The sequence below is a fragment of the Sebastes umbrosus genome, chromosome 6 (genome assembly GCF_015220745.1).
Source record: "Sebastes umbrosus isolate fSebUmb1 chromosome 6, fSebUmb1.pri, whole genome shotgun sequence".
NCBI classification, from domain to species: domain Eukaryota; kingdom Metazoa; phylum Chordata; class Actinopteri; order Perciformes; family Sebastidae; genus Sebastes; species Sebastes umbrosus.
Genome location: NC_051274.1, coordinates 31366134 through 31390690, shown reverse-complemented (window position 1 = coordinate 31390690; position 24557 = coordinate 31366134). Strand labels below are relative to the sequence as shown.

Sequence of the window (24557 nt, the reverse complement as noted above, 5' to 3'; positions counted from 1 at the left end):
AAAAAGGATTGTGTATTGACGGTGCACGGCTGCAGTAACATTTGAAACAAGAGCAGAGACCAACAGACAGAGTGAGAGATTAGAATATCACACTCTGACTGTGTAATTAGCACTCCAGCTTGCCTCCAGGCCCCCTAATGACACCTGCTCCAATCTACCGAAGCAGCACGTTGCGGCAACACCGAAGCCCACAGGGAACCTTAGCTTTCCTGGGACAACGGACGTTGCTATGGCAACCCCATCCTCATCTATCCTCTTTTGTTGAGGTCCTCAGACGTCCTTCTGGGTAGGAGGAGGAGGAGTAAACTTTCCTTGTCAAATCAGACAAGATAACAAGTCCTGAGATGGCTGGCTTTATGTGTGGCTCTGACAAACTGTATTGTTTAAAGTGACATGATTTCAAGGCTTGAATACGAGAGTTAAAGGGGGAAGAAACAACTACTGTACTCCAGGGCTGCACGATATGAGGAAAATATGCAAATAACATTGTTGAATATCACGATAACTACATCACTTGCGATAAATAAGCAGATATTAAAGTGTACTCAGTTCCATACAAAGGCCCTTAAGGGTCACAGCGAGAATTTTTTGAGGACTACTTTTGCGTTCCCTCGCAATATGTTTTACGTTCCCTCGCAATATTTTGCGTTCCCTCACAATATGTCTGTCAGAAAATGGTGAAAAATGTTGATCAGCGTTTCCCAAAACCCAAAATGACGTCCTCAAATGTCTTGTTTTGTCCACAACTCAAAGATATTCAGTTTACTGTCATAGAGGAGGAAAGAAACCAGAAAATATTCACATTTAAGAGGCTGGAATGAGAGAATGTTGACTTAATCGATGGTCAAAATAGTTACCGATTAATTTAATCGTTGACAACTCAACTAATTGATTAATGGATGCAGTTCTTCATTTAGGCTATTAGCACTGGAGCCACCATTAGAGGTCAGATGGCTCCAGTCGAAGTGATTTTTCAACCACAACATCCCGCGGTGTGCAACAGAGGATGGTTTGAGCATGCTGATACAAGATGCTCCGATACCGGCGTCCAAGGGGTCTAGTGTCACGTATCAGACATGGCCTCATCGATCGAGTGGCGGCATGCTTAGAGGCCGTTGAGGGCACTACGCTGTTGTGGAGACGCACTCAGATATGGATTACTCTAAGTCAAGGCCAGGCTGTATTCAGGAAATGTTAAATAGAAGTGTAGGTGTGAGAGCAGACAAAAGCTAATGTGACAAATGGCTCACATCATCGCTGTTGTCAGCTTTAGCATATTCTGATAAGAAAACAAATCTGTAGGTGTTACAGTCTCCATCCAGAGATCTTGTCATCTGATTGGAAATGTTTCTCAAACCCTGAATAAATTATTCCCTCAAACTCTGCTCAGCTGTCAAATGTTATTCTGGTTCCTCCTTGTAAGAAACAAGAGGAAACCAACTCGGGGGTTGCCGCTTATATTTCTTTTAAGTCTACGGGTCACAAAATTTGCATTTCAGATAGTTTTAATTGGCTGATTACCATACATGCAAATACATAATTTTGTTTTGCAATTTTAATCAGGCCAAAGAGGAATTCTCTGCCAAAGGCTCCGCAGCTTTTTTCTCATTCAGCTTTTTTTTTAGCTGAAATACCTTGATGTAGCTGAATTTTGGTGGAGCGGAGGGCGAGCAAGAGTTCGTTTGCATGATATGTTTAAACGCTGTTGTTGTGATTGAAAATTAAGTGTGGACTCATTAAGTGAGGCCTGGGTTTTGGGGGGCTCTGTTTCAGTGCTCTTTTTTGGGGTCATACTGAATAATAACTCTGTGGTGCAGACAGTTTTTACATCATAATATGGGGAGTACAGTAGGGCTGCACAATATATCGTTATTTTATCGCCATTGCGATGTCAACTCGTACAATAAACACACCGCGGCAGACTGCGATATTGTACTCAGGGATTTTTTTGTGTTCCCTCGCAATATTTTGAGTCCCCTCGCAATATGTGTTATGTTCCCTCGCAGTACTTTTTTCTTCTTCCATTCCTTCTGAGCGATGTCTATTTCTATATGTGAGGTAACAAGTAACATATTGCAAGGGAACGCAAAACATATAGCAAGGGAACGCAAAAGTAGTCGTCAAAAAAACTCTTGCCGTGACCCCTAAAGGGTTACGTAATTCTGCCTTTCTCCTGATTTTAGTATTCTGCTAAAATACAACAAAATGCTTATTGAATAAAAAATTGTTGATGAACAAACTGTACATTAAACTGAAGACAAAAATGCACCAGTGAAAAAAAGAATGATAGTTACATTTAATTTTTTTTTCAACTTACTTTTAAGGCAATTTACGAACCGAGAGTTTTGTAAATACATTGGCGATCACGGAGAAATTAATGAAAAACAACGGTTGAATCGCATACGTAGACAGAGCTATGTATTTCACTTTAACGTTACAATCAGCTGATCGTTCGTGTCCCGTGTTCACAACTTTAAGTCTCATTTTCACGTTAAACTGCGACCGAAAAGTGATGCCACGGAGTCAGTATGTGACGAGTTGGGATGAGAACGTGTTTAGAACAGTGTGCGTTTTATTAGCAAACCAATATTCGGCTATTTCTATCATAAGCCTGTACAGGTGGGGGGAGATTAGCTTTTAAAAACAGCTCTGTCAAATGGTATCAAAAAGCAGGAAGTGGATTTGATGCCATCAGCTCAAAGTGGATAATATTATTCTTTGTCTTTCTCATACTTTTGCTCAAGCTAACCTGTGCAGAAAAAATAAAATGAATTGAAGCTACTCGACCGGACGGGTGTGAGGTCTGAAGGTGGAACTGCTGCGAGCAGATACATCAATGATACCAGATCAGACACAGACAAACAACCTTTGTGTGGAAATCTGCTGGCTGGTCACAGAAGGTGTTTGTCTGGCTGCTGCAGAGTGTGATGGGGTCAACTGGGACAGACAGTACTAATGCTGCATACAGACGGATGAGGGAAAAGGCCTTCTGTCATTATAATAAAGTGAGGAGGACACACTGAACCACATGAATACAACCTGATTTACAGTCATGTCCAGTACAATTAAAATTGAAATTCAATCAAATGTTGAACAGGTAGCAAATAAAATCTTACTTTGTAATATTTCACACTTTTTGTTTTCTGTAAAATTACATTTTAAGAGGCACAATGACAAGTTGCTAGGCAATAAAATGCTTTCTTTCATCTATTCCCCTCCCCCTATTACCAAGTCTAAATGAGATGATCAAATAGTGGACTTCACACCACCTCAAAGGATCCCGAATGTGCTGATGATACCTACAAACTGCTGTCCTTCAGCGCTGGATATTTAAAAGTGATTCACTCTAGTCTCCATCTATCTCCTAATCACGGTACTTTGGATAAGACGCAGACCACAAATAATTTATTGGCACACCGAGGAGGTGGCAGGCTGCCAAATCACACTAAATGTGCCTATTTTTGTGATGTATAATGCATACTCGGAGCACATTTCACCAGTCATGTTCATCCATAATTAATGAGGCTCTTCTTAGCAGTATTGACAGCACAGAGACACGGAGTCCTGCATCTACTAAAGGATGTGAAGACAGAGGCCGATGATATGAAGCACAAACTGACAGCTGGTCTGTAGGTGTTTAAAAATTAATTAGGGCTGCAACTAATGATTACTTTCATTGTTGATTAATGTGTTGATTATTTTCTTGATTAATGGATTAGTTGTTTGGTCTATAAAATGGTGAAAAATGTAGATCAGTGTTTCCCAAAGCCTAAGATGACGTCCTCAAATGTCTTGTTTTGTCCACAACTCAAAGATATTCAGTTTACTGTAATAGAGGAGTAAAGAAACCAGAAAATATTCACATTTAAGAAGCTGGAATCAGAGAACTTTCGCCTTTTCTTTCTTAAAAAATTACTCAATCGATTATCAAATTAGTTGGCGATTAATTTAATAGTTGACAACTAATCGATTGATCGTTGCAGCTCTAAAATGAATGACTTTAAATCAGCGCTGATCTCACTTTTGGTGCTGCACTTTTTAAAGACGTGATACCACCACCCCTTCCCGTCTGATGCAATGCTTAATGTTCCTGCTGCTTGATGAAGAAACACGCTGTAATAATGCAATCTACACTGCGTGCCCCATGATGCAACGATCCACATTAAAATTCTAATGATGCATCACATTTATTGCAGAAAGAGGCTGAATTTGACAAAATGTTACGACGCAGTTTTAATACCCCGCAGGTTAAAACAGCAGAGAAGGACAAAAAAAAGACAAAGTCACTGCGTCTCCTTTAATACCCTGTATAATCAAAATCATTCTCCAACACAGAGAATCACATATTTATCAATTCAAACACCGCTGATGTTTTTTCCGTGCAGAGAAAGGACACGGGCAAGGAGACATAACTCTTCACTGTAGGTAGAGTGTCGCAGACAATTTTCCTGACTTAAAGCTCCCTTAGGGACCAATGTAATAAGCGACAAAGCGAGGCCTGGTGCCCCAGCAGGTTTACCACAGGAAGACAGCGGGGCTCCTATCTATCAGCCCCGTGTTTGGTCTGAGCCTGTGGAGCAGCTGATAAGTCTACTAACAGAGAATATAACAAAACGAATAATAATCTGAAACAATTTGCTGCTGCTTTCTCAGGTAACTGCAGTGCCTCTCCACACATACACACACTGTTTTGTTTCATCCAGCACCCTCTTGTGGTTTGAAAAATGTAAAAACTGTGGAGACAGAGAAAGCTCAACAGCGCCCTCTGGTGCCCTGAAAAGGCATGACCATCAGGTCAAATTACAGGTCTTGTAACAACCATAATGAACAGTGATTTGCTTTATCATATAAACACGTCAATATCTGAACTATGTGAAGGCCACTGGTGAGGTGAAAGCAGCAATACACTGAGGGTGAGTCACTGGGTTCCAGTCAGCCTCGCTGTTTGCTGTGTGAGTAATCTCACGGTGCTGCTGGTGGGCTGCTGAGTCAGCCTCAGAGCACACACACAGTCAGGGAACCCGTTAGGCCTGCTGGGGTTAAGAGGAGCGACGTGTGTGGAGGGATTTTCCCTTGTATTTCTATCTGGGCAACACTGTGACACATGTGAAGGTGGTGAGCTGTTTCGTAAACGCCTTCAAACATCTAAAACTATATAACTACTGTCCTGTGTAGAAAAAGGTAACTAACACTTTGTAACACTTGATCAACTAGTCTGTAGTTGTTTAAACAGACAGAAAACATCCTTCATCAATGAATTAGGGCTGAAACTAATAATTATTGTCATTGTCGATTAATCTGTTGATTATTTTCTTGATTAATCGATTAGTTGTTTGGTCTATAAAATGTCCAAAAATGTTGTAAAATGTCGATCAGTGTTTCCCAAAGCCCAAGATGAAGGCCTCAAATGTCTTGTTTTGTCCAAAGATATTCAGTTTACTGTCATAGAGGAGTAAAGAAACCGGAAAATATACACATTTAAGTAGCTGGAATATTGTTTTGTTTTAGTTTTTTTACCTTGAATTGCGTATCGAGAATCGTGAAATTTCACTGGTATCGCTATCGTCTACAAAATTTCTGTTATCGTGGACATCTCTACTTATGAGTGAACCGTTCAAACCGAATTGAAATATGTTAGTTGTTATGTGCATCTTTTGTACATTTCCCCCTCATTGATCCAACATATGTCGTATCTAAAAAAGCTTGTAATCACACTTGACACTGAAATAAAATTCAGGACAAATGTAGAATGAAAAACAAATGAAAACTCCCAGCAACTATGATAACACTGGCTGGATTACGGCATTTTAAATGTGTGTGTGTGTGTGTGTGTGTGTGTGTGTATGTGCTTGCGTGCGTGCGTCAGACTTACCCTGGTCTATGTTGTGCTGTGGTAGCTGACTCATCTGACTGTGGACCACACCTGCGTAATTCCGGAGAAAAGCCTCTTCACTGGGCGTAAGCTGAAGAGGAGCACACAAAGTGACAATGTCAAGTTATCAAACAAGAAAACTAAATTTGATCTTGAGCATAGACTGTATATGAAGATGGACGACATGACGGCTCCCCAAAAGTGAAGCCAAAACATCTGGATTGCCCCCTCCATGTTAATGGATGGGACATGAGCCAAACTAAAAAGTCAAAGTATACTGTACGTCAAATAATGATTCCCAAATATGGTTTCTGACATTTTAGGTAGTTCTTATCATGCTGATAAGTTTGATTTTAATTAGTTATTTGATGCTATAAAAAGGGAATGAGACGTCATGATTGGAAGCTGTGCGTCTCTCTCGCTGACAAACTGCGTCCGTGCTCGGCTCGCGACTGGTTCGTGTGGGTGACCTTGATACAACCCGGCTCCGAAACCCGATCACTACTGCGCAGACTCTGGCTCCAAATGACATAAAAATCTCAAGATGGCAGCTCCTGTATCCAGGATATTTTGGCTTCACTTCTGTACAGTGGGAGGAAGTAGAAACGTGTCGTCCATCTTTAGACACAGTTTATGACCTTGAGGGAGAGCACGGGTATGCTTTTCTCATGCCGATTGCTTATATCAAATTTCAATCAACATAAATCGACGACGGAGTATTAAAAAATCGTAAATTTCGAGAATTAAGTCATAATATTATGAGAATAAAGTCATAACTTTACGAGAAAAAAAGTCATTTCCTCCTCCACAAAAGAGTCAATTTCCCCATCAGGTCTGTGTGGTTCTTTCTTCGGAATAAACGCAGTTTCTTGTACGATCTCTTCAAGGTCCTGATACTGATGATAATGTGGTGCTGATATACCAAAAGATGAAGTATTTGGTTATTTGTGAAACTTAAACTAAAGTATAACTTCAGAAGATGCTCCACGTTCCTCATTTTCACACAGCTGCTCTATTTCCCCTCTAAAATAACATGTAAAATTACTACTCTATAATATTATGACTTTATTCTCATAATACTACGACTTTTTTCTCGTAAACTTATGACTTTATTCTTGTAATATCAGATTAATTTTTTTATTTCTCAATGTGGCCCTAATACTCCGTCGTATAATTCTCCCACATGAGTTTTTACATGAAATAGTTAATAGAAATAATTGATTTATGTTTTCGCTCTCCTTTTGTGTTTTGGTAAACATCTCTGTCTGCAATCATTTCAGGGTCACAGGAATATTTGACAGTTTCTGCCCATTTAGAAAGTGAAAGATGTTTTTAAGACTGATCGGAGAAAATGTTATTCAACTGCAGTGATGGTAGAAAATGTTGTTGCTGTTGTATTCTACTGCAGTGAGAACAATCACACAATCGGTCTTTCAATCAGTGAAAGTAGAGCATCTCATCATGTTGTCTCTCAGTAACTAGTGTTTCAACTTTGTGGTTTGAAGCTTTGGGAAACAAACTTGTTTGTTGCCTGGAAACCGACATCTAATTGTAGAAAAAATCTATTATAGCAACAAACCTACAAAAATACTTCTGTTGGGAATGGATTCACATTTGACCTAGACAGACAATAGTGACTGGGCTATTCTCCCACCAGCGTTTAGCCGTGTAATTACAGTATCAGAACAGAAGGCATCTTAATTAAGATATTTTTGACTATCACATAACACTTGTGCAACAGCATCCAAAGAACTGCACACTCTCGAGCTTATGTCCACACAGATGGAGCACTTACAGCATCAAAGTAGCACACAAGAGGCAATGATGACCCATTTCATGCTCTCAATTCAGCCAGCAGCTGTAGATGTTTTTGTTGCATGAAATGACAGGCAGCACAAACTGATTTTATCAGTCGCAGCAATTACCCTTTTAGAAAATGCTTATTATTCAATAACAAATAACAATACTGTAGAATATATAATATGTAATAAATGAATGCCTTTAATTAAACCGGAAGACTTGTGTTGCAGCACTAAGTCGTCCATTAAAACACGTTTAATGAAATCTTACGTAGAGGTAAATATTAAACACCAAAGTATGGTTTACATTTTGTACTACCTTGTCATTTGCAAGTGCCTTCATCATTTCAAGTGTTTATTGTAAAAAGAAATGTTTTGCCCTTTCCCTGAGTCATGTCATGGAGACGAGCCAAGCCAGAGCCCTCACTGGCGTTGCCTATGTCGGAGCGTTCTCTGATGCAACCGATGGCGGGCTCAGGGCACCGCCAGAGAGGCGGTGTGTAATGTGCAGAGAAATCTGCCTAAAAACACCGCCGTTTAGGGAGAGAGGGCCCGCAAACGTGACTTTGAGGTACGTCTACACTCTTGCACACAGAGGAATGAGGGCAGGAGACGCTGAGCGCAGACAGACACGTGTGTGCACCTTCCACACGAAGGATAAAAACAGCACTTGGCCAAAGCTTTGTATATTCGCTGTTGATTACTACCGAAGCTCAAAAAATGGTATTCGGGACAACCCCGCTGCATATACACACATTTTTCACCTTTAAATCTGTTTATCTTTTAAAAAGAAAGGTTTGAAGGACGTTTACATAATATACTCGCTTCTGTAAGCTTGTAATCATTTTGAAGTACGAGCTTTAGCAGGTTTTTTTGTTCTCCAGAGGCTGCAAATTAGTTTGTCTCTGCTCAGTTCCTCCACGCTGTCACACTGCTCACTACCTGAACAGAAAACACATCTGCGGAGCTGCTATCTGCTCTGACTAATGCAGACATACAAAATTGGGCGCATATATTTGCTGAGTTAAGTAAGATTTGACAACAAGAAATGACAAACTGACTGCCATGTCAATTTGAATTTCACGTTTAGCATAGGCTTCAGTCTGCCTCTCCACCAGAATAGACACACTGGTGCCACACTACTCTACACTTAAGCATAAACAACTCAGATGGAGGTCTTTATTTATTTATTGTGAATCTATTTTGTGCATTTTTTTCATAACAGATCTATAAAGCTTCTCCTTTTGCTTCCATCTAGCCAACGACACAAATATTTTGACATGGTAATGATGGTTTCTGAGCACGACCTGGACAAAAGGCAGCGCTAAAACTCAATTAATGCTGTTTTTTTTTAATCTATAAAATGTGGACAAATACCCAAATTTAAAATGCCACATGACCATAGTTTGCGTTAAGTCAAGACACTGCACTTACATTTGATCCCATTTTCTTTAGCATGAGCAGGACCCGCACTTTCTGTTGGATGTACATGTCTTCAGGAGACTTCCCCGGGGCCTCCTCGCGGTTCATCCCCCCTGCTCCTGTGGCTCTGGACAAAAAAACAAAAATCCACGTTACACAAGACCTGCGAAAAAAAATTACAGCTACGCAAACACTCACAGTGTTATTAGAGGTTAAAAACACTTAAAACACCAGGTTGTTTCACCATCTAACAGGCCATAAATTGACACTGACTATTAAAATCTTTTGATTATGAACACCTGCAGACTTGAAAAGCGACAGCTAAATTGCAATTTTACTTGTTTTCTTCTGCTCCTTTTGAGTTTGTATTCTTCTGTATATAAAGCTTCTTAAAAAGAACATTTATTGGATAAGTCATATAATCCGTGGCAGTATTCTTTAGCAGATATTACAACATATAACTGCATTATCAGATGTTTTTCTAACCAGACTTCTCGGGCGTACAGCAGCACCAGGCTGGAACTAGAGGTCCTACTATTAGGGTAAATAACACAGACTGTAGTCTGTGTGATAAGCACTTCATTCATACAATATCATAACAAACAGTGGTGATATTAGAAGTCAGAGGCCTTGTCTCGGTGCAGTCATAGTGCAAGTTCACAGTGTGAATGTCTGTCATTAATATTGCATGGTAGTTTTCACACAGATCTCGCCCCTGCCTGCTCCTTCCATCTCATATTCTCCATCTAACTAATGACCTATTTTCTCTGTCAGTCTGCGTAGATGCAAAATATAGGCAAAGGGGTAGAAAAAGGGAGGGGGGGAAGAAGGCGATAAAAGGAGCTGCCAGAGCTAATGCGGATGACAGAAAAGGGATAGGTTCCGCTGTGATAGCACACACACATCAAGGTCGGCTGTTGTCGCATTAGATCTCCGTTATATCGCACCAACAAGACGAGGCACGCGGCGTGGCGTGATATCCAACCTAAATGTGCTAATTGAAATCGTGAAAAGAAGACAGAAAAGAAAAGAAATCTTTAAAAAGGATAAATCTGGTTTAATAAATCAGATTTAATGGAGAGAATATCAGTATGCAAGTCAGGATTTGTCCTCCCCTGAGAATCTTTCATAAAAAAGCCAGAGGGAGCCGCAGTGACTATGATAGTTCTGGCAATTTATTTTGGCCTCTTATCTATACAAAGGACCACTAATGCATGTTGACAGGCCGTTTGATGTGGGGTTATATTTAATTGAGGAGCTGGCTCGCCGTCCCCACTTCCCCGAGCCCGAAGGGGGGAGAAGGATGAATGGGGCACCGTCGGCCATTGGCTGGCGTTCGGGTGCCACTGTGAGCGTGTGGATTCATCCAGATTAGAGCAGCTGGAGACCAAGCTTCTGGCAATAGTCCTTATAATTATAGCAACCTTTGGTGGCTGTTTACTGCAAGCAAATAGCCCAACGCTTGACTTTGTCTTCCTGTCTGTTTTCAGCCACAGGACACTGAGGAGGACATTAGTTATTCACTTCCGCCTGAGCGTCAGCCGTGGTTTAATTGGGAGAGTCTCAAAGCAAGACAGCCATGAAAAGATGGAGACTCGCTGGTGTCAGTACACCTTCAGGGAGGATGTTGGTGGCGAGGGTGAAGGGGGGTGGCAGTGTGTCTTCTTATCAGCAGCAGCGACTCGTTTGATCGCGTCTCCGAGGCTCCTCGCGCAGGACAAATGGACGAGCTAAGACTGCAGGCAGAGGGACCCACCAGTGAGACGACATACAGAGTGAAGCATGATGTAGAAACTAAGGAGCGCCCGTCGGCGTGCATCAGAAGCTCGCTGGGAATAAAACGGTCATTGCGTACGAGTGGAGAGAGTGACTGAAGAGAGCAGGATTACTCTAATTTAGGGATATCATGAGAACCGATACTTCGGTACCAAGTCGATGCCAAAATTCTGAAAACGTGATGTACTCGTTTTTCTACAGTGCCGCAGGTACCGTCCATGGATGTATAAAGAGAACTGGATACAGCGTTGGAGGCGGGCCCCGTTCACTCCCCTTTACAGACATGCCCACTTTATGATAATCACATGGAGTTTGGGGCAAGTCATAGTCAAGTCAGCACACTGACAGCTGTTGTTGCCTGTTGGGCTGCAGTTTGCCATGTAATGATTTGAGCATATTTTTTTATGCTTAATGCAGTACCTGTGAGGGTTTCTGGACAATATCTGTCATTGTTTAGTGTTAGTAACTGATTTCCAATAATAAATATATACATAGATTTGAATAAAGCAGCATATTTGCCCACTCCCATGTTGATAGAGTAACATGGGAGCTGCAACTAACAATTTTTTTCATTGTTGATTAATCTGTTGATTATTTTCTCGATTATTCGATTAGTTGTTTAGTCTAAAAAAATGTCAGAAATCTGTGTTTCCCAAAGCCCAAGATGGCGTCCTCAAATGTCTTGTTTTATCCACAACTCAAAGATATTCAGTTTACTGTCAAAGAAACCAGAAAATATTCACATTTAAGAAGCTGGAATAAGAAAAAAACTGAAAGTTTTGACATTTTTTCTTAAAAATAATTACTGAAACCGATTTATCAAAATAGTTGGGGATTAAATTAGTAGTTGAAAACTAGTTGATTTATCATTGCAGCTCTAGTTTAATCTTCTTAAAATGTGAGGATTTACTCCTTTTCATCGTTTTAAATTTAATATTTGTAAAGCAAACAATTTGAATCTCACCTTAGGCTCTGGGAAATCTATATAATTTCATTTTTCAGTATTGTGTATGCTCATAGAAAATGAAAGGATTAATTATAAAAAAAAGAATCAACAATAGTTCAGAATGAAAATAATTAGTTGCAGAATTCACATTGACAAATATTTCAAGATACAGGCCTCTGATAATACACCTGCCTATGAGGATAAGCAGTATGACATTTTTGGCTTTAAAATGATGTTGAAGTGAACTTGATCGTGACCCGGCGTGTTTAAAACGTTGTAATCCAGCAGTGATACCCAGGAAGCCATTATTTAGAGGTTAAGTCGGTGGCAGCGAGGCATTGTACGCCAGGCAGCCGAGTACCATCTGGCGCATTGATGGAATTATAAACATGGTTGGAAAGCTAGTTTGTTCGGCAGGATTGCACGGATGAAACTACCCGTTACATAATTATGCACAGTGTTAATCACTGTTGTGTGCATGTTGTCGTCCAGTTCACTGAGTACCAGAACTGTAATGATTCCAGTTCTGTAGCTGCCCAAAATAGTCATCTGCAAATGAGTCTTTCTGCTCCTTCCAGCCTGAGGAAGAATAGGTGAAATCCACAAAAGAATGGCATCCTTTCCTCTTTTTTTTAACGTGACTCACTTGTCAAGACAATACTGACTGATCAACCTCATTTACATTTCCACGTTGTTTCTACCTCCTAGAGAGATTCTCCCTATGGGATTTTGCACACTTCGTTTGTTCTTCTTATAGCAGATACATCGCTGTGAAAGTGGGATAAGATAAAATGTGTTGTTTTCAAGCTGGTAAAAATACAAATTGCAACCCTCAAAACAGTCAGCAGCCTGGGCAGAGATGCTACTAAATATGGCCAGTTTTCAAACTTCAAACGCAAAAACATCAGAGGATCAGAAATGCCTCAGTCATGAAAGCAGTAGGCCTATTTATACAGATGATGAATGTGGAATATATCGGCCCTTTTGTGCAGCGGCAGACGTGAAAATGTTCAAGTTGACAAGTCTCAAAATATGCCTGAATATTAATGGATGTTTGTTGCACCTTGTCTTCTAGAAAGATAAGACAACACCTTTTGGCAATGTCACGACACCAGAAATGTAGTAGTCATAACTAGGGCTGTCAATCAATTCAAATATTTAATTGTGATTAATCACAATTATTCCCACATTTTTTATTTGTTCAAAATGTACCTTAAAGAGAGATTTGTCAAGTATTTAATTGTCTATCAACATGGGAGTGGGCAAATATGCTGCTTTATGCAAATGTATGTATATATTTATTATTGGAAATCAATTAAGATTAATCAACAATGAAAATAATCGTTAGTTGCAGCCCTAATGAATATAAACAATAGTGAAAATTGAATTATATAGATTTCCCAGAGCACTAACGTAAGATTCAAATTGTTTGCTTTATCCAAAACCTAAAGATTTTCATAAAACACTGAAAAACGCTCCCTGCAGGTTGCCAAATCATTTAAAATGATGAAAAGGAGTAAATCCTCACATTTGAGAAGCTGAGACCAGCATATATTTGGGATTTTGGCGTAATAAAATGATTTAAACAACTAATTAATGCTTCATTTTCTATAGTAATCAAATAATCTTTTCAACACTTAGACAAACTGCTATTTTGCCAAAATGACCTGGTAAAAACAATCTCTCCAAACATCCACCTTTCTATTATACAAAAAGCAATACATTCATTGTAAAAGATGGACATGATGTCTCTGTAATATGTCTTAATATTTCTGCAAGCTGTGTTCTGATTAAACTCTTCTGGGAAGACAAACTCTTCCGTTTATAGAGAACAACTTCTGAATTACATGTTTGCCACTTGGTCAAACCATCTAAACCACCGTTTAGCTGATATTGGTATGATATCTGTATGATCCGACACATCCATTAAATAATTTTTTACAAGACTGCTCAACAAAAAAGAAGAAAAAACAATTTATAAAATGATTGATTTGATCAGGATGCAGTGACAAACAGGAAAATTACAAATGACACAATTGTGCTAAAACCTATAAATAGTGTTCTGGAAAAAGAAACCTTCCTATGTTTAGTCTACTCGGGTCATTCTAGCATTATTCTGATGTTCATGCTCTTCTGTGTTAACATGTCTTAAATCATTTCAAGGACCACAATAAGGATCCTGTCAGTCCTTTGTGTGTGCCTGATGTTCGGTTCTCGAGGTGGGCTGGCTCAACACTAATCCCTCGAGGGATGCTCAGCCAGCCTCAGACGCATGCAGCTAATATTCCAGACGTAATCAAAGGCTTTCTTTAAAGCTGATCTAGGCCTAATCCCAGCCCCCCTCTCTCTCTCTCTCTCTCTCTGCCCGTGTTGTTGGGCTCTTGTCAGTGTTGTGATGCTGGTTTGAGCTGAGACATCGAGCCCCTTTAGGCAGCCAAGCTAAAACCACAGCATCGCTGATACTCAACTGAGAAATCTAACAGAAAAAAGCAACACGAGGACTAGCTTCAGATTTCCAATCTGTACATGAGGTAGTGGTGGGACACACAATCGATATGAAAATTAATAGATTGTTTAGGGGTGGGGGGAAAAACAATTGATACAGCATAGTATCAATATTTTATTATATAAACTATCAACCTCTTAATAATCACGGCATGGCCGCTATTCTGTCTTTCAGGTTGTAGCGGGCTCAGTCTTAAAGCTAGAGAGAAGATACTGGTATCATATGAAAACCTAAGGAATCGATTGGTACCAACCGTGTCATGTTAGCTTGTCAGGAAGAATGCTAAATAATGCACCAAAGTTACGCTAAATTTTAGTGAGAAAAACTGGCATGGCCATTTTCAAAAGGGTCCCTTGACCTCTGACCTCAAGATATGTGAATGAAACCTCTGAGATGAACAGAGTGAAAACTGTATCTTATTAGATAAAACTAGGGCTGTCAATCGATTAAAATAGTTAATCGCGATTAATCGAGATTAAAGTACTGCAGTGTCTTACTACGACGGAGTATTAGAGCCACATTGAGGAAAAAAAATAAATCGGAGATTTCGAGAAAAAAGTGATAATATTACGAGAAAAAAGTGATAATATTACAAGAATAAATTCATAATACTACGAGAATAAATTCATATTACAAGAATTAAGTCATAATATTACGAGAACAAATTCATAATATTACGAGAATAAAGTCATAATATTACGAGAATAAATTCATAATATCATGGGAATAAAGTCATAATATTACGAGAATAAAGTCATAATATTACTAAAATAAAGTCATAGGTTTACAAGAAAATACGTCGTAATATTATGAGAATATTTGAGAGGGGAAATAGAGCATCTACGCGTCTGTGTGAAAATGAGGAACGTGGAGCATCTTGTGAAGTTATACTTTAGTTTAGGTTTCACAAATAACCAAATACTTCATCTTTTGGCACATCAGCACCACATCATCATCATCAGTATCAGGACCTTGAAAAGATTGTGCAAGAAACTGCGTTTATTCCGAAGAAAGAACCACAGGAACCTGATGGGGAAACTGCCCCATGACTTTATTCTCGTAATATTCCCACTTTTTTTCTTTAAATAGTATGACTTTATTCTCATTAAATTATGACTTTTTTCTCGTAATATTATGACTTTACTATTTTTTTCCCCCTCAATGTTGGCTTATACTCCGTCGTATCTTACAGTATCTACTGCACACATGACAAATTACACATTCAGTAATGCTGCTTAAAAGATAGAGAGCAGCCTATTCATGGCCTCTGCATTCCAGATTTCTTCTGTACACTTGTGTATCAGTGTCCATTAGTGTCTGTGAGAAACAACAACAGGGAGAAGACTATTTCAACACTGTGACCGGGCCACACGGTGCAGCGGGGATCTGCTGCCAGAGATTACAGTATGCAATGTGATAGGCCCTCACATTTGCCGAGGGTCATGAAGGGCAGAGGCTGCCAAAGCACACCGGCCCAGTCACACATGGCCCGGTCCACTTGTCGGGCTTGTTATTGGCTCTGGGATCAGCTGTGCACATAACGCACAATGTCTTATTGTTTAAGAAATTCCTCCTGCGAGCAGAAAAACAAGACACAAACCTCTAAGTTGACGGGACAAACTGAGTTTAGTCTTAAACGAACGCCGTTGACAAACTGGCCTTACACGCTAAACGCCTGAACTCTATAAGACCCCGAGAGGTCAACAGGCTCCAGCAAAAACCGAGGAGGAAATATAACTAAGAATTCAATCATGAGCTGCGCCAACATCCCAAGCAAATGTGTGAGAAACTTCAGTAGGCTAGAAGCCTGGTGTGGCTGCCAGCTGAGCTGCCAACAACCTGGCCTGGTTCTACAGAGCAGCTGTGTCACTGCAGGTAGCTACACACACTCTCTCACTCACACTTCTACTGATGGCTAAACATGTCACGAAACCTATTAAAACAACTACTGAAATTAGGACAGAATAATATTCTCATTCAACAAAATAAACATCAATTGGATTGTTTATCTTTAAGTAATCTTGTCACACCGTTTAATAGTACAGAGAAAATTGGGCTGCACCAAATGATTACTTTGGTTCAGTTCAGTTTTAGAGCTAAGTGAGAAGATACAGATATCATATGAAACTAGAGAACCTAAAGAATCCATTGATACCAACCATGTCATGCTAGCTTCCTCACAAAGGAGGCTAAATGATGCTCCAAAGTAGGGCTAAATTTTGGCGAAGAAAAACTGGCATAGCCATTTTCAAAGGGGGCTATTAAATTAATCGGCAACTATTTTGATAATCAATTAATCGGTTTGAGAAATTTTTTAAGGAAAAATATCAATATTCTCAGATGTTTTTCTGATTCCAGCTTGTTAAATAAGAAAATGTTCTGGACAGTAAACTGAATATATTTGAGTTGTGGACAAAACAAGACATTTGAGGACGTCATCATGGGCTTTGAGGAAACACTGATCGACATTTTTCATCATTTTATAGACCAAACAACTAATCGATTAATCGAGAAAATAATCAACAGATTAATCGGCAATGAAAATAATCATTAGTTGCAGCCCTATGACAATTTATTTCTGTCAGTTAATCGATTGAATGGATGTTGCGGCACAAGAATATATATATATCTATATGACAATTTTGATAGTGATGTCAGTCCTATTGGCCAGCTTCTACCCATCCAAACCTGCAGCAGACACAACGAAACCCGTCTGACCAGCCGGACACCCAGCAGATTGACTCCCTGTGGGTGTCGGAGCAGCGTGGGGGTCCTGAAACAGCGTGAGCCAGACGGGCCAGACACTGCCGACCAGAAAGGCTCTGGCTCGGACCTGCTGGGTGTCTGCATGCTGCCTTTGTGTGTGAAGCCATCTCCTCACATGTACAGTGCCCACAACAATGGCTACAGTATTTGGGGACAATGGTGATGAACTGGATTGTGAAAACATGATTGATAAGTAGGTCATGTCTTGTTGTCAACACGTGAGGCATGAACTCAAACAATCCTGCTCAACTGTACAGGCTTAGTTCATAGCTGGGTTTCTGGGTGTGCTTAACTGTCCTTTGAGTATTTCTGTGCCACATTAAGTTAACACCAGGACCTACAGAGAGGGAGTTACAGTAGGCAGGACATGACATTAGACAAATGTATACCTTATGTTAGGGATGTCACGGTGAGGACATTTTCCCACCGGTTAATAAACTTGTGACAACACCGGTGTTACCGATTACACTGGACATTTTACAAGAAAAGATTAAGCTCAATATCTGTAGAGGTGGCTGTGTGTCTGGCGTCTCGGTTGAGCTTTCGCTGCAAGGCCGCAGGTTTCCATGCGTCCTCCTCGCGGCGATTGCCTCATCAACGTTATGGTTCCCGTATAGCATTGGATTTAAATCTGAAATATTGCCAAATAGCTAGTACATAGTTGGACAACAGACGCTACAAACTGAAAGTGAAAGTGTCTGCTCCGTACGGGGTCTCAGCTCAGAGTAGCAGGAGTCAGATTTCACACACGGGACGAGAGAGAGAGTTGACAGACAAGATGATGGCAGAGGATTTGGTGTCGAAGCGAAAAGCAAAAGTGCCTATTTGGCAATATTTCAGATTTAAACCCAATGCTATAAGGGAACCACAACGTTAATGAGGCAATCGCCGTGAGGAGGACGGAGCGGTAACAGACGGTGTGTGCTGCGGGGCAGCGTCGGGTGGAAACCTGCAGCCCTGCAGCAAAAGCTCCACCGGAGAGGCCAGATACACCGCCATCCGACGGTAAAAATCGAAGTAAGCGCGTTACACATATTGACCATGTTCTTTTTTTGTAAAGTGTCTGGTGTAATCGGTAACACCGGTGCTGTCACAAGATGGAAAATTTCCTCACAGTCACATCCCTACACAACATCACTGATACGCGAAAATTAACTAAATGGGTTTTATTTCTATTTAAAAAAAAAAGCAAACCACAGTGGGGGCAGTGAGCAGGTAACGTAATCGGTGTATGCCTGAACACCGTGTAACACCGGTAATACCGACTACCACTGCAAGCCAACCTTATGTTACTGGAAAAATGTTCCTAGATAATAAAAAACATTTTCCCCATTATTTAGCTTCTTCAAACCCTACAAATAATAACTTATACATTTGTAATGCTACAGTTCAATTAAGAACTTCTATGAAATTTCTTCAGCAAAAGCATTTTACAAAATCTAGGCAACCTGATCATGCAAATGATCCCACGAAACTATATTCGACACAGCCGAGTTTTTCAACAGCATCCTATACAAGATAATTAAATCAGGCCTATGATCTCAGAACATCTTTAGCTCAGTCCTCGGGGTCCCTCCAAGGAATTGAAACAGAAGCTGCTGCCTTAAGCTGGTCCCTTGGGGGGGTGTGGCTGCAAGATTTCAAAAGCGCCAACGTCAAGGCAGGGAATAAAAATCTTAAAGTTATAGGATCTACGTGCTTGGGTCCTTGGAACAACACAATGCATTGCAAGTGCACAGGAAACCGGAAAGATGGCTACACTCTCGAGATTGTAGGCATGCACCAATACCAATACTGGTATCTGGATTGGGCAGATACTGATTCAAATAGCTGGATTGGATATCAGCAACAATGGGGCCAATCTATTTAGTTAAATTCTATGTTTATACACTATATACATTATATACTTAAATTGTAATTCCTCTTTAAGTTTTGACCAATTTGTTGCTGCATTAAAAAAGGTTTACACTTGAATTGTAATTCCTGTTAGTTTTGAAGATTTTTTACCAAGTTACTGGTGTACAATTTATGAATTTAATAATAAATAATTCAATAAATGTATATCTATGTATTTATTGGTCACATTTTATTTTACAAAGTTAAGAAAGCAATGTTTAAGTCCAGCCTGATGTTGCCTTACACATAACAGAATGAGCCCAGTCACTTCCACACAGTGAGGCATACAGCTTATTAATCAAACACTAGTATCGGATCGGTACCAGCCGATACACAAAGCCCAGGTATCGGTATCGGGACTGAAAAAGGTAGATCGGTGCATACAAGTTTGAATCTTTAAAACAGTCATAAGGACTTGGTGGTCATCTGGAGGCCTCTGTCATTTGGACTGGGTGTGCACGGCATGAATAAGAGGCTCTGGTATCATCATGTGTGCGTGCCAAACACGGAGCGAGAGGTTGTGAGATGAACCAGGCAGCTGATGAGGTCCCATCGGGGGCTCAAGCAGCCGCGGAAGAGCACCTGCCATCAATGTGAGGAGGCGAGGGGTCCTAATCTCTCTCCCCAGTTAGGGGAATGTGCAAACTAAGGCAGGCTTGACATACTGTGGTCCATGACCCACTCCGCTAGTTGCCAGGAGGATTCAGAGCCGCTCGCTTGTGGCCAAGCCCTGATACCCAGCGGCTGCAGCCCTCATCAATGCCCCGCTGCCGGCAGGGTGCCAGCTTCACCACTCAAAGGGCTGTCAGCTATCTGACATGTGGAGGGGGGGAAAGCAGACACTGTAAATGGCAGCGTGGCACAATGCATCAATGGGTGGCATGATCCAAAAATAGAAAAAAAACCCAATGAAGGAGTTGTGTGAAAAGAAAACTTGAACATGAAATTGTACAGTAGCTTTTGTGGCTGGAGCAGCATTTTAAATGCTCTCTAAGCCTCGGCTGACTGGTAGGTGTTTGGTGAGTGGGATAAACGGGTCTGTCATTTGTATTTAATGCTACATGTAGGCATGTGTCATGTACATGTAGTCTGCTAAATCTGTTATGATTAGCAAAGTTAACGCGATGATAATGCAAATTTGTTTGGATGTCACTAATTTCTTTAACGCAGCTTGCGATCGGAGGTCATAGCGGGCTCAGTTTTAAAGCTAGAGTGAAGATACTGGCATGATATGAAACAAGAAAACCTAAAGAATCCATCGGTACCAACCATGTCATACTGGCGTGTCGCTAAATAACGCTCCAAACTTGCAATAAATTTTGCCGAGGAAAAACAGTCATGGCCATGTTCAAAGGGGTCCCTTGAAAAAACATCCTTACTGACGACGACGTGTTTGGTTCTCTAGTTAGCGTGCTACGCTTGTTGTAGTCGTCGTTCTTCTTCTCTTCTTCTTCATTGGCAGATGGCAAACCAACTTTAAGGTACATATTGCGACCTACTGTATCAGAGTTTGTAGATGCTGCGCTTGTTAAGTCAATAAAAGCAATTTGGCAATAATAATAATACAGTCGGGCTGTGAAAGTTAACGAGATGGTAACGCATCAGCACAAATTTGTTTTAGTGTCACTAATTTCTTTAACGCATTAACGCAACGTGCGATTTTTAGGTTGTAGCGGCGTATTGAAGATACTGGCATCATATGAAACTAGAAAAACCTAAGGAATCCATTGATACCAACCATATCATACTAGCTTGTCGAGAAGGAGGTTAAATAACGCTCCAAACTTGCAATACATTTTGGCGAGGAGAAACTGGCATGGCCATTTTCAAAGGGGTCCCTTGACCTCTGACCTCAAGATATGTGAATGAAGATGTCGCAGGTACCGTCCATGGATGTATAAAGGATACAGCGTTGGAGGCGGGGCCCCGTTCACTCCCCTTTACAGACATGCCCACTTTATGATAATCACATGCAGTTTGGGGCAAGTCATAGTCAAGTCAGCAAATTGACACATTGACAGATGTTTGTTATAATTTGAGCATATTTTTTATGCTAAACGCAGTACCTGTGAGGGTTTCTGGACAATATTTGTCATTGTTTTGTGTTCTTAATTGATTTCTAATAATAAATATATACATATATTTGCATAAAGCAGCATATTTGTCCACTCCCATGTTGATGAGAGTATTAAATACTTGACAAATCTCCCTTTAAGGTACATTTTTAACAGATAACTATGGACAATCGTGATAAATATTTTAACTGATTGACAGCCCTAGTTATGACGCAAACGTACAATGTTTAAATAACCGTTGGTTCAACCGGTAACGTTACCAGCAACGGTTGAACCATCGGTTGAACGATGGTCTGCATCACATTAGCAGAGATTTTATGAGTTTTTAGTAACGTTAGTTTCCCTAAAAGTCAAAGTCTGACTCAAAAATAACCCAATAAATTAAAATATCTGAACGCAAGACTGAAATAAAATGAACCTTTAGTGTTTTAAGAGTTAGAAACACACCATGACTGTGACTGATAAGAGTATTAAATACTTGACAAATCTCCCTTTAAGGTACATTTTGAACAATTAACTATGGACAACCATCTGATTAATCGCGATTAACTATTTTAATTGATTGACAGCCCTACTAAAAAGATATATGCAGAGGTGTAAGTATAAATGAAGTACCTATAGAGAAGTAATATATATATATATACACACACAGAGGTGTAACAGTATAAAATAGTATGGAAAGTATATAAAGGTAAAGTGAATGATGCTAACGTACAATGTTTAAATAACCGTTGGTAACGTTACTAGTGACGGTTGAACCAACGGTTGAACCAACGGTTGAACGAGGGTCTGCATCACGTTAGCTGAGATTTTATGAGTTTTTAGTAACGTTAGTTTGCCTCAAAGTCAAACTCTGACTTAATAATAACCCAAAAAACTAAAATATGTGAACGCCAGACTGAAATAAAATGAACCTTTAGTGTTTTAAGAGATAGAAACACACCATGACTGAGTGTTATCAAGCTGCTGCGGGACTGTTGTAACTGTAGCAGCAGCTCTCTCTCTGCTAGCAGGCAGCAAAACGCATTATTCGACATGAATCTTTACCAATATCCGTGGTGGATAATATATATATAGACAGTTCACTTAATGGCGTTCATTTGACCCTCACAATCATTCAGTCTCAACTAAACCTGCGCTACCTTTTAGGCAAAAGCAGCCAATGCTAACCAGCCCGAGCTAGCTCTGTTAGCATGCCCGAGACAAAAGCCTGAATGAAGTTGCTGTGAGAACACATCCAGGTACCGCTGCTCTCTCTGCTCTCTCTGCAGGAAGGAGAAGTGTTGAACGCCGGGAATCAAACTCATTATATCGGCTCTATAACCTCCCTGACTATGTGTGCTCCTGTTTAAAGAAGACGAGACATAACGAGCTTACCCCTCCTGGTCCAGCTTTTCTTTTCTTCTCTGCTGTGTGTTTGAATGGTGTGTTGTTGTAGGAGGGCGTCCTGTTCCGGGGTCACATCCCTCCAGTCGGCGGAGCTGAGGAGAACTACTGCTGCTGCTGCTGCTGCTGCTGCTGGCTCTCTCAACGCAGAGAGAGAGACTCCTGCTGGATGTTCAGTACCGCTAACCGGCCACAGGGGCCGCTACCGGGCCACACACAGCTCTCTACACCAGGGCTCTATTATCAGGAGATATTACAATACATACTGACTGCATGGATCCTCTAAGCACCAGTGGTGGAAGAAGTACTTAGATATTTTAGTTGAGTAAAAGTAGAAATACCTCGTTCAAAATCTTACAATCTCACATTACGAGTACTCACATTCACTTTACCTTTATTTACCTGTATATACTTTACATACTGTTTTCACACCTCTGTGTGTGTATATATATATATATATATATATATATATATATATATTGTAGCTTCTCTATATGTACTACATTCCTGCTTACACCTCTGTATATGTCAATCGATTAAAATATTTATTTTATATAAATATTATTTTTCTGATCAAAATGTACCTTAAAGGGAGATTTGTCAAGTATTTAATACTTTTATCAACATGGGAGTATATATATCGGGCCCGATAAATTATCTATTATTATATTATATTATTCTGTATCATACTGATAATTAAATTATAGCTGATAAATAGGGCTGTCAATTAAAATGTTTTATTGTGATTAATCGCACATTTTTTATCTTTTCAAAATGTACCTTAAAGGGAGATTTGTCAAGTATTTAATACTCTTATCAACATGGGAGTGGGCACATATGCTGCTTTATTCAAATATATGTATATATTTATTATTAGAAATCAACTAACAACACAAAACAATGACAAATATTGTCCAGAAACCCTCACAGGTACTGCATTTAGTATAAAAAAATATGCTCAAATCATAACATGGCAAACTGCAGCCCAACAGGCAACAACAGCTGTCAGTGTGTCAGTGTGTCAGTGTGCTGACTTGACTATGACTTGACCCCAAACTGCATGTGATTATCATAAAATGGGCATGTCTGTAAAGGGGAGACTCGTGGGTACCCATGGAACCCATTTTCATTCACATATCATGAGGTCAGAGGTCAAGGGACCCCTTTGAAAATGGCCATGCCAGTTTTTCCTCCCCAAAATTTTGCGTAAGTTTGGAGCGTTATTTAACCTCCTTTGCGACAAGCTAGCATGACATGGTTGGTACCAATGGATTCATTAGGTTTTTCTAGTTTCATATGATGCCAGTATCTTACTCTAAATTTAAAACTCAGCCTGCTACAACCTTCGAAATATCGATTGCGTTAAATACGTTAAAGAAATTAGTGGCGTTAAAACAAATTTGCGACCTGGCAGCCATGTTGAGATCAGTTGAGGAAATACCAAGCACCGCCCAACAGCCGTAGCAAACTTTCTCATTTTACAGCTAAACAGTACACTACAAGCTGTTTCTGAAAACATTTGAGCAGAGAAATAGGCATTAATGTAACAGAATATTGATTCATATTTGATCAGCGCTGCCTTGTTTGACTGTTTGATCGGAGTTCGCCAGTGATTGACAGCTGCTTCCGTTGAATGAACAGCCAATAGGAACGCTCTCTCTCTCTGAAATGACCTGTGATTGGCCAAAGTCTTCCGTCATGGGCTAGATTTTTTAAAGCCTGAAAAAAGCCAGAAATCTAGTTATCTCTCAGAACCCTTGAATTACAATATGCTGAAAGGTTATTATGGAATTTTTGCTCAATGATGTTGCAAACTGTTTATTGAGTGAATGTTTCCCTCCCGACAGCAAGTGAAGCACATGTAAAAACAGGATGCAGGTCCACATTGGACCTATGCTGACAGGATGGTACCAGCTTTAGCTGCACACATGTAAATAAGGCCTGAACGTTAAAATATTTGTACCATTTTGACAGAATTCATGAATTACAATCAATTCAAAAGGCAACAACAGTCTATTTTACAATTTGCAAAAAGTAGCTCATAAACTCTCCTCCTGGCTTAAAGCAGCAGTGTTTAGCTGAGCCCACACTGAGGGACATTGGTGACCCACAT

The 24557-nt window shown here is 40.1% G+C and overlaps 1 protein-coding gene across 1 annotated transcript in view; it reads right to left on the bottom strand.

Moving 5' to 3' along the window:
- The window catches only part of ctnnbip1 (catenin, beta interacting protein 1), a 32452-nt gene extending 9815 nt beyond the window's left edge, over positions 1-22637 (bottom strand). Inside the window, exons 1-3 of the mRNA XM_037772545.1 lie at positions 22436-22637; positions 9106-9220; positions 5873-5963 (exon numbers count right to left, since the gene is read on the bottom strand). Of these exons, the coding sequence (XP_037628473.1) occupies positions 5873-5963; positions 9106-9201 (187 nt within the window). The 5' untranslated portion in view covers positions 9202-9220; positions 22436-22637. The remainder of the gene's footprint in view (positions 1-5872; positions 5964-9105; positions 9221-22435) is intronic.
- Positions 22638-24557: the final 1920 nt, after the last annotated feature.